At 39.5% G+C, this 11,680-nt stretch overlaps 1 protein-coding gene across 1 annotated transcript; it reads right to left on the bottom strand.

The window, feature by feature from the left end:
* Positions 1-8,046: 8,046 nt before the first annotated feature.
* htr1b (5-hydroxytryptamine (serotonin) receptor 1B) lies at positions 8,047-10,466 on the bottom strand. Its single transcript, XM_079640742.1, has one exon. It carries the CDS (start codon positions 10,051-10,053, stop codon positions 8,932-8,934), a length of 1,122 nt encoding a protein of 373 aa, XP_079496868.1. The 5' UTR covers positions 10,054-10,466; the 3' UTR covers positions 8,047-8,931.
* Between the last annotated feature and the right edge of the window lie 1,214 nt (positions 10,467-11,680).

Below are 11,680 nucleotides of genomic sequence, written 5' to 3' on the forward strand. Positions count from 1 at the left end.
ATTAATCGCTCATTTCTTTGTTCTGCGAAAGATGGAGACGTGCAGATGCCCAGGAGGGTGTCCTCCAGCTGTCACAGCCGAGGAGAATATAAAAGGCTGCGTTCCCATGCTGGCAGGAGGAAGATGGAACCGTGACTCCTGGTACGCAATGAAATGGAGCCTGTTAATCATGTTTCCCATGGGCAGGCATCATGTTATCTGGTAGGTATGGAGTAAAGCAGCCAGGGAGGGCTGAGGAGGCTGAGGAGGAAAAGAGTATGGCACGATGGAGGGGAGGGAGAGTAAGAGACAGACATGTAGGGAGGAGAAGATGGGGAAATGGCGGGCTGTATCTGGAGAAGCAGTACGACATGGCAGCGGAACAAAGAGGGTGAGAAGCGGAGAAGGAGGTCAGGTCAACTGACAGCGCATCAGGGCTGCATTTGTGCTCTGGCATATTAATCCACACCTGCTTACAGCCCACGGCAGAAACCATGACTAAATCAACTGCAAAATGTAAACCTTCAAAACGACATCAACCTCAAGCCGACACACGTATTACCCCCGTAGTGTTGCTCGGGGTTTGACTGATGTGATGCCCTCGTATTTTTACATCCCTCAAAGCAGTCAATATAGAAGCATATACCAGCTCTTTGAATGCCATGAAGGTTATCTGCCCTCTTCTTCGTGTGTTTTTTGGAGATTAAGTGGATCTGACATTTTTAATCACATCAGCTTGGTTTTACTGAGAGTGGAGAGCTCTTTCTTTGTCTGAAGATGCTGGGCTTTCTCACTGCATTTAAATTCAGCACGGTGAAGCAATCAAAGTGATTGGCTACTCCTCATTTACGGTCATTTTCAGTTAAGTAAGAAACACACGTTCCTGTTAGAACACAAAAATAAGGGTGCCATGCGTCATACCTCTCACTGAGCATTTACACCACAATGGGTCAACTTATTATCCACAAAGAGCCTCGAGCTTTGTGTCTAAAACAGAACTTGTTTTATTTTAAGTTTTGGACCAAATTGAACTGTTAATCTCGGTTATTTGCTTTTTTGGGCTGCCTAGCTTTTGGTTTTACTGGATGATAAATGTAACACTGATCTGGCGGCATGCACCAATTCTTCAACTTCTTATAGACTGAAGAGGTAGACATATGCTTGATAAAGTGATTAATACCATTAATGCAGGAGGAAAGGTTTTACTCAAATGTGAGAAATAGCTAATTTTCTCATAGACTTCTATACAATCCAACTTATTTTTGCAACCAGTGGAGTCGCCCCCTGTTGACCATTACAAATAATGCAAGGTAAGAATACTCAGCAGCACTGGCTTTACTATTAAAGCTTGCTTTATTTGATTTTAGATAATTTCTCATCAGACAACATGTTCCCATCTTAAATAGTGACAAGTATATATCCATTAAATGTGTTCTGTAGCAGCACCAGGGTTGCCCAGTTATGATTGCAATGCGGCTGGTAACACCTCTGACCCTCCAGGACACCACCCCTGCAGGTAAATTATGATGAAATTAGTTTTTCTCTGCAGGGTGAGCACACCTCAAATACAGGGTGACCTGCACCTCCACTGAGACACACAATCAAATAAGTCGTGGAGTCAGGTGGGGATGAACTCATGGACCACGAGATGATTGACCTGGATAATGACGGTAAATAAACCAAACAAATTTTTTGCATGCACTCCAAGGACATTGAGATCATTATTCTTATTTGATTATAATGCCGAAAACTCGCAGGCTAGGGTCATAATGTGGTTGGGTGGTCTTTGGTCACAGTCAGCACAGTGTGAACTCCGGATATAATGGGGCTGTGAGTCAATGCAGCTGTGTTTGCCTTAATGGTCGCGCTATTTTCCATATGATCTCACATAAATATAATTCATGCTTCATTTAATGATTTCATAAGCTTGCAGGCTTATTTCATAGCTGCAGGAAAATAGTTCAAATCAATGAGATTCAGGCCTGACTACTCAAGTGTCAATATTACAGCTCCCTGTTACAACTGCATCAAAAGCAGTGTTGATGTATCTTTGCTGCAGCGAAGTGTGCATAGTCTACATACATTTTATTGTGTTAGATAACATTAAAAGGTCAATATTTAATAGTGAAAATCGAATTAAAGAACTAACATTGTTGACGTACAAAAGGGAATTAAATGCATAAACAACATCAGCTTCAACTAAATGTTATATTTGTATCACAATTATTTATAGATTTATTTTTAATAGAAAACGTTGACATTGAGCCGATGGCAAAGCTATTGGTTAGTGGTAGACTGTGTGGATTTAAAAATAATTACTTTTATTATTAACTTTATTGAGCTTTTCTTACATGTAAAAGCAGAGAGAAGTACCAGCAAAAATATGGTACTTCTACTAATTTACTTGAAAGCTAATTATATATTTTACCTTCATATATATCCAAATGTATTGCTTTTTATTTGAAGTAGCCAGACAGTCTAAGCTTTAAGCAGAACTTGGCAGTATTCTTCTTCTTTGGTTGTACATTTTTCTGCTGCTTTTTGTTATGTTGGAATGACAGGTCTCTCTTGAAAATGAGACCTTGTGTCTCAATGAGATTTTACACCTATATAAATAAAGGCTAAATAAAATTTAAAAAAATGTTAGACAGAAAATACAGTTTTCACGATGGTAGTGAACCAAAAAGGATCATTTCAATCGCAGGAAGCAGTTGTTGTGGCTGTCTTTGGTTTGACTTTTGCTGTGTTTCTTAAGATGTTATCATTTTGGGTTTTAACTGCTTGTTGCATCTGAATTAATATATTATATATAAATAAATATAAATAATAATGTCATATTCTGAACCCAACTTATTTCTTAACAAAATGTTTTGTCTCAATCGTTGCATCGTAGGGCAGTATAGTTGATTTCTGGCTGAGCTGGTAGAGAAAAATGTTCTTATAGAGGAAGATATACCAGGTAAAGGTCACTCTAGAGTCTAAAGTATCGTTTTGAAAAGTATTAGCACATTTTTCAACTTCTTCTCGTACTTAGGAGAAATATAAACGTTGCTTTTCCCAAAGGAATTGTGAGGACCTCTCTGTCCCACCCTGTCCTGTTAGGAAAGCCGATAACGTTAGTTAGTGATTGTTTAAGGTTAAAATTAACATATTCAAGGTAAATGGCTCTTGGCCCTGAACTAAAACAGCTCACCTGTGTTAGCTGTGTGAGCAGGAAGCTCCTGTCAATGTCAAGAGGGAGGGGGGCATGCAAGGAGAGAGTTGTTTATTCGAGTGACAGGAGGCTTGGGGGTTTGTTGACGAGGAAAAAGGGCTGAATTAGGTTGTCAGGCAAATTTCATGCTAATAGCTTCAGTGACATTTCATTGCTTGTGAAAATAGGAAATTACAAACATGCTTATAGTGTTTCCATTTCAATGCACCCTCTCTTCCTTAATATCAAAAGGTTAATAGACAATATGTAAATTATCCCCGGGTTGAGGGAAATCCTTCATTTATATTCTTCAAGGCTCTTGATAAAAAAGAAATCCATCTATGTGTAACGTTCCTATTTATTAATATTTTTGCTTTATTATTAGAGGAATTGTGCGTTTGAAAATGGCCCTTTTGATGCAGCCACATGGTAATGACACACAAAATTACTTGTGTGTGAATGTAGTCTTTTCATACCAAACAAATGTATCAAGATATGCAAATATATTTGAGACACAGTGCTGGGGAAGGAGAAGGTGAAATAAACAGAAATAAAACGACCTCTTGAGTTCAAATGCTTTCTTCTCTGTTGTTGTGGTCTCTGCATCATGACTTTTAACGAGGACTGAATACGGTTTAGTGATCTTGACCTCGGAGCAGGGGCATCTTAAGTTCAGCACAAAAACAAAACAGCCAGCACCATCTCAACAGATAGTCTTGTCCCTTCGTTTTAGTTTTAAATTTGTGTGCCTTGCAAGTCTGAGAAATAAAAATCATAAGTAGTAGCAGAATGTTTGTTTAATGATGTAAAGATGTGCAGAACCACTACACACATCAGGTCAGATTTCTGGATGCTTTGCCGTTCGTTGTTTTTCCCCATTTCCATTATTTACGCTAAGCTAGGCTAATCAATGTTCAACTCCGGCTCCATGCAAAGACACAAGAGTGTTATCGAGTTTCTCATCTAACCCTGCATATTTCCCAAAATGTCAAATATGTCCAGTGAAAAGCCATCAATAAGGCAAGCATTTACATTTGTATACATTTACATTTTGTTTGAGAGGAGCAAAGAAATGGTAAATGGGTTTATATTTTGGAAGTTATACAGTATATTCGGTTATAAATATCTCAGCACCTCCACTCACAAAATAATGACCATTTCCTGCAAATGACAAAGAATTTAAAGTTTTTTCATTTGTGAAAAAGTATATACCGGTAGCTAAAATAAACCACCCTTCCTTTCTGCCAGGTGAGAACATTGTATATCGAAAATGTCAGAAATCAAAAACAAAACAGGCACCTAATCAAAGTTATGATGTTTTTGTATGACCAATATTCAGGATGAACAGAGGACACCCTTCTTTCTCTCTATAGTAATTCATTGAGGGTCCTACTGATGCGCCTGCAGTATGGATACGCGCATCATGCGGCAACTGAAACCTGGTGCACACCTCCTCTATACCTCTACGATATATAACTGCCTAATTTGTCTGTCAGTCCAGATTGGATGCTAAGTGTGATAGATTCATCGAGCTCCACCAGTGACAGTCCCATAGGTGTAAACAGAGCCAGCCAATCGTATCACCAGTATGGAGAGATTATTTTACTCAATTATCACGATTGTCCATCCAGAGGCAGACCAATGCAGCGTTTCTGACTATTATGGTCTGCAGGGGAATCCCATTGTATGATTCAGAGTTGATTCATAGTATTCGACATAAAGGTGAGCTAGAGGAGACGCTAACGCAAAGTGCTCTGAGCCTTGAAAACTGAACTTTGTTGAAACTGCTTGTGGCAAAGGATCTGTTCTGAAGCACGGAAAGAAAATCACGCATCCATAAAGGCTCTGATGCATACACATTCACAATTACATATGGTGTACACATCTCTGCAAAAAACCCATACACACAAGGTGTTGAGTGTTTGTGGGCATACATAGATGCTCCATAACTCCGCTGTCCAATATTTTCTCCATATCATCCTGTTATCTCAAGGTATTGATGAAATTAAACATAGATTTATGGTCCTGCCAAAATGTCTTGATTACTATTGTTTTTATGTGATTTATTTCCATACTGCTGCAATTAACATTCATGTGGCCAACAGGGCTATTTCTTAAGAAGAGTTTATCTGTAATGCAGCCCTTACTGTATTTCAATATGTGTCAAACTAATTGTTGTTTCACGTCAATTATACTGACTTGTTCTTTGTACACCTTTAGGGGTAGGTGTAAGAGCTGCATCTTATTGCATCAGCACTCATACTGTACACAATGTTTGATGTTGTGTATGTACAACTGAATTTGTTTTGTACAGCTGAATTTCCCCACGGGGATTAATAAAGGTCCATCTTATCTTATCTTATCTTGAAGACGCTTGGAAATCTATTATCTTATTGGTATTCGCCCTCCATCTCGTCCTATGTTCCCTAACAGGCGACTTGCTGACTCGTTTTTCTTCTTTTCAAAAAGGTCAATTATTAGCACCTTGGATAGGTAATTTATCACGAGCAGGGCACTTGAACCTCCATTTTTCAAGTGATGGATGCTGCACACATTCTTGCTGCAGAAGGGGAACCAATAAACTTGAACCAATAGTGTAGGTTATGAGTGTGTTCTGCCTCACTAGCCGTCAGCAGTGCCCTTCACTCCATGGCAGACCTATGGCAAATCAGCAATGCAGCATGTTCAGCAGTTGTGTAATTAATGTATTTGCTTGCACAATGCAATCATCCCGTGTCAACAAAAGGGTCATGTGTATTTTTCTGCAGCTGCAGGTGAAGCAGTGTTACGTACATGAGGCATGCAACACTGGATACATAAAATCATAAACCTTGTTTGTTAAACATCAACAATCCCTCAGCAAGAAAGATTTATCTGCTCCATTATGAATCAACTCAACATGAATCTCTGCGTGCATTGAGAAGGACTGAGTTGCATCTACAGTTTGATCACCTGTGTTTGAATTATTCAAGCACTCCACATTTTTAAAAGAGGTCTCCACCAGGGAGTGTTTACATGGAGGAAGTTATTTGGTGTATGTTACAAAGGGTATTCTGAGTAAAGTATTTTTGGCTACAAAGGAAGTGGCATGACATCTGTTAAAAAGCTTATAGTGATGTCACTTGAGCAAGCATGAGTTGTGTTTCTTGTGTGAAAATTAAACAAATATGGTATCGGAATTTAGAAACAAGTTGGTTTAACCATCCAATTCTCTGAATAAACTGGATGTTGTTGAGTTGCATTGCAGGTAACGTAGGCAGAAGGTTTCAACAACGAAGAAGAATGCAAAGTGGGTATCACAGTTTGTAACTCTCCATTGTGAATCTGACAATGGTATAGGAGGGTAATCTGTAAAACACTCGAGCTACAAGGTCTTTGTTAGACAAACAACGTGTGAAAAAAAGCTTCCTATTAAGACTTCTCATGAGACAGGACAACGCATTAGTCCACTCTAGTAAAGTAACTTGTTGACATTTTGTTTAAGAAAACTAAAAACTCTACATTGTCCCCATTTTTCATTGTAATATCATCTCGCAAAATTAAAAAACATTTGTAACATATATGTCCTTTATGGGCTTCAGTTTGTAATCATGCTATCATTCTTGTCAGTTTTCAATACTGTTTTCTTTGTCCGAAATACTGTTTTCTTGCTCAAACGGATGTTTACAAAGACCGTGTATGTGTAAACATTCCATCAAAACGTTGGGAGCTTGAAAATCTCAGTGTGCAGACAACCTCTCTTTTTTCCATGGTTGTTGTTCTTTTAAAATCCTGAACCCGGAGGCGTTCACTGGCTATATATCACAACGGCTATAATTCATGTGCCAGTTTTGTTCCGAGACTTTGTTGATTCACTTATGTCCTTTGAACCATAGATGACTGTAAGTGTTTTTTATTTAGTATACGTATCTTTTCAAATCGGGGAATTCCTTTGTTTGTAATGAGTCTTTACAAATACGTTTTCTATGACAAACAGAAGTTTAAGATGATAATTAAAGATAAACCTTATAATTATGTTGTAGGATCTCTTGTTTATAAACTTGTGGATTATCTGCAATAAATGTGGACCTTTAACTCAAAATCTAACTAAAAAGGGATTGCTGTTGTCCAGAAGACTTTGTTTATGATGCACTTTTATACATTTCTTTCATTGCTAAATTCCGTTATACTGATAAAAGTCCCTCTAATGTCTCCCTGCCCAGGTGCACTCATCTGTCATGCATGACAAGCCATATACAAATTCATACATGGAAAGCGTGAGTGTGTTAGCATGTGCGTTAACAATACGAGTGGCCCCTTCTGTCAGTGTGAAGCACAAAGCCCAGAGCATGGCCCAGTGTCACTCATGACTTATAGAACTGTGTCAGCCGCTCTCCACGCAGACCGTGCCCTCCTCCGCCTGCAGGAAGGCGGCGAAGAGACAGAAAGCGCAGGAAGACGGTGGCGAGTTCAAACCTTGGTGAGAATCTCCACCACAACAGACTCTCGAGATAAACGTCAAGAGGAACTGATGTGAAATGACGCACATTCATCCAATTTAATCTGTGTTACTTTATGCTCTGCCACGAGCACCTCAAGAGGTTGTTGGGTTTCATTTTGACATCATCGTCGTGATACACAGGGGCCATTGTCTCTTAAAACTCATTTCATGTCAAGGTAACATTTGACAACAAAACCAAATCTGTCAGAATATCTGAGCTGCTTTCCACATGCCAATAATGATACAATAAATGTTTTTACTTCTGATTTTTGATTCATAAAACTCCCAGTCAACAACTGTGCCAAAGAAATAGCTTAAAGTCTTTATTGGACAGCATCTCGAACAGATACAATCCTAGAACAACATAATTTCACATAATGCTGACAAACTCAGTATTATCTTTATAGCTCTGCAGGCCAGGATCTAAAATGTAAATTATTCTCAATAGCCATGATAGGCAGATAATTTCACACATGAAAATAACATTGTAGATACAGATTAAATGTAGCAGAAATTAGACCCACACTGTAAAATAAGGTGGTATTTGTTCAGCAACATTGAACTCATGCTCAGCTTTCAGCTCAGTTGGGTAAATATCAGCTACAGTTTCTTTGTTTGACACCGATATTAATCTTTTCTCTTTTTTCAAACTGCATGAGTGTGATTTGTAAATGACAAAAGACAGCCATACAGAGTAGCAGCAAGCAGTCCATGACCACAAGGAAAATATATACCACTGGTATAATTGATCAGAATACATAGACATGATGTACACACGATGCAAAAAGGATCTTGGGTACACATTTCATTTGTTCACTTATCATGTCAGATGTTCATGATCTCTGCTGCTACCTTGCATTAATGTGTCAGTCTTCACATGGGAGTAGCTCACTGTGCATTGGTTCACTGCAATACTCCAAACAGGAACACAGAATACAAAAAAAACATTACTGAATGTATCCTACAACACTGCACATTTGCTCATACAGAGAAGCATGTATGACAAGTGAGGTGTGAAGCTGAATTTCTCCTACTTCTTAAAGTCAAATCCTTTTTTAAAAAAAAATCAAAACCCTGTTTTGGTTTTAGCATCACATCCATGGGATTTACTTTACTACTTTAATAAAAACTAGAATTATATATCTCATGTCTGCACATCCTCCGGTCAGTCCCAGAAATTATATTTGTTATGGCATTCTTATTATATTATCTCATACATTTATATAACGTTATATCAAAACATAAATACATCTTATTGGAGACTAAAATAAACGGTCCTTTACGACCTGAAACATCTGAAGCGCAAAAGTTTATGGAAAGCCTTCTTGAAGTCCTCATTGGACATTGTGTATATGATCGGGTTGACGAGGGAGTTCAGATAGCCCAACCAGGTGAAAAAGTCAAATAGCTCGGGGTTAAAACATGTTTCACACGTGGCCACCACCAATGTGTAAATGAAAAACGGAAGCCAACAAACAATATAAGCGCCGAGGATTATCCCTAAAGTCTTTGTCGCCTTTCTCTCTCTGGCTGCAGAAATACGCTTTTTCTCCAAAAACGCGTCTGACACGGTCACTTTCACCTGGTTCTCGCTTGTTGAAGACCCGGTGTCGCTGGACGGGGTGTCGTGTTTCCCACACTGCAGAGACGCCACGGATCCCGGAGAGTTGGTGACCAGGTGCGCAGAGGTGAGTCTCTTCCCCACCTTCTTGGGGGACTGCTTCAGGATCCGTTTCCGTGCCTCCACGTATATCCGCCCGTAGAGAACAATCAGCAGCAATGTGGGGATGTAGAAAGCCCCAAAGGTGGAGTAGATGGTGTAGAAAATATGATCCGTGTTGACGCTGCAGCTGGTCAGCTCCTCCGCCTTCACCTGCCTCCAGAAGAGAGGCGGCAGGGAGATGGAGATGGCGATGACCCAGGCTGTGGCCACCATGCCTGCTGCGCGCCCCGGCGTGCGCTTTTTGGTGTACTCCACTGCGTCCGTGATGGCCCAGAATCTATCCAAAGCGATTACGCACAGGTGGAGGATGGACGCCGTGCAACACGTAATGTCCGAGGAGAGCCAGATGTCGCACACGATTTGCCCCAGCGTCCAGGTGTGGATGACCGTGTACAGGACGCAGATGGGCATCACCAGGATGGACACCAGCAGGTCGGTGATAGCCAGAGAGGCGATCAGAAAGTTTGCAGGAGTTTGCAGTTTCTTAGACTGGGAGATGGTTGCGATTACGAAGGCGTTAGATAAAGTGGTGGCGAGCGTGATAACGGAGAGGATAACTGCCAGGCTGATCTGAAAGGCGAGACTCTCTGCCACATCCACAGTGGATGGATCTGTAATAAAACTGTCATTTGTGCTGTTCACCGGCTGAGTTGGCTCGACTTGACCGAAACTCTCCATAACTTTTAATCACTTTTTCGCCTATTTTATGTTGCCCTCTGAGATGTTAAGGTGCCCTTTCTCTTGATGGACGTCGCCTTTTCCGTGCCATCCGGACAGATAAATGGCATAGTCAGTCAGAAAAATAAAAACGGATTCCTTTCTTCCTCATTTTCTTCTTTCACATCAGGTTTTAATGTGCAGATACCACATTCTGGAAACAAATAAAGTATCCATTCTACGCAATTCAAACTTTTCCGTTTTGTAGCCATAAAAACAGTTGCTCAATTGCTGTACACAACATTAAAGAAAAATAATATGTGTGTTAAAATTCAAATGAAGAGTGGTTTGTCCTGATGTCCCAACATCTGGGACGATTTCAGGGATAATCCTCCTGTAGGGCAGAGGTTCTCCAGAGCGGTGTCTCCTCAGGCCCCCTGTGGATGAGTGGTGAGCAAACCCAAAGTCTCAGTTTTATGGAGACTCTGACATCAGACAAGCAGCACTGATCAGCCTTGTTTCTCTCTCTCTATCCATCTCTCTCTCTGTGGAGAGTATCTGCTGGGTCATAGTGCCCAGTGTGTCTCATATGATGCCCACTAAAGATTGTAATTCAACCCATAAGGACCCACCGTGACACGGGTGTCACATGAACTTTAAATGTTCTGGAAAGTTCCTTATAGCTTTAGCCTTTATTTTATCTTATGAAGTCCCTAAGTGACACACACTGAACATACTGGTGGGTCATGGTCCAGGACATTTTATTTTGTGTTCCCACAACAGCATGTCCAAGATGTCCATGTGCCAGACTAACACATGTGACAGAACTAGCTACATTTCAAAAGCTTTTTTTTTCTTGCTAAAAGGTAAAATTCAAGCCATTTAAGAATTAAAATGCTTACATGACATGTCCTTTATTACATTTAACCTGTTGTGGAAACATTTATTGATCAAATAGATATGAAACAAATGAGATAAATATCGCTGTGACACTGGTGTCACATCGGGACTTTAACCCTAAACTTTCACAGTAAACCGAAAGTGACATATATGCAATTAGAAATATTATTATGATCTGCTCAGTCCATTTAGCTGATTCAATTATATTGAGTTAATATGTTGTTATTCTTCAATTCAAAGATTGTTCAAACTAATTTAAACCAAAAAATCATCCTCATTGATTAAGTTAAAAATAAGAGTTATTTTACCATTAAAGCCCAATGTCACATTATGTCACATTTCAGATATTTGTCACTAGGGGAGGTTTCTTGTCAGAAATGTGTTCTAGGTGGTCTATTTAGTCTAAATTATGTTCCCCTTAATTTTCCCAAAGGTAGAAATGGGCCCGGGTTATAATTGGATCAAAATACCTTTTTCTTTCTTCACAAAATTGAAAAATGCTTTCAATTTATTTTCTGCCAATGACCCCTTACACAATAGAGAACATACCAGGGTATGTACCTTCTAATTATTCCACATAGCCCATTTCTCACTCAAAATGTCAATGTTACACTTAAAACACTACAAGATCAATGTTTAACAAATATATGAGACCTTTATTAAAAAATAGTTGGACCATCTTGGGAGTATTACTTTACATTATGTCAAGGTCAAATCAAGACAAAAAGAGAAAAGTCAAAATTGGTGC

This window comes from Notothenia rossii (genome assembly GCF_949606895.1).
Source record: "Notothenia rossii genome assembly, chromosome: 7".
Lineage (NCBI taxonomy): Eukaryota > Metazoa > Chordata > Actinopteri > Perciformes > Nototheniidae > Notothenia > Notothenia rossii.

Bases quoted from the DNA above. Each gene is read 5' to 3' on its own strand.
- htr1b (XM_079640742.1), bottom strand. From the start codon at position 10,053: ATGGAGAGTTTCGGTCAAGTCGAGCCAACTCAGCCGGTGAACAGCACA.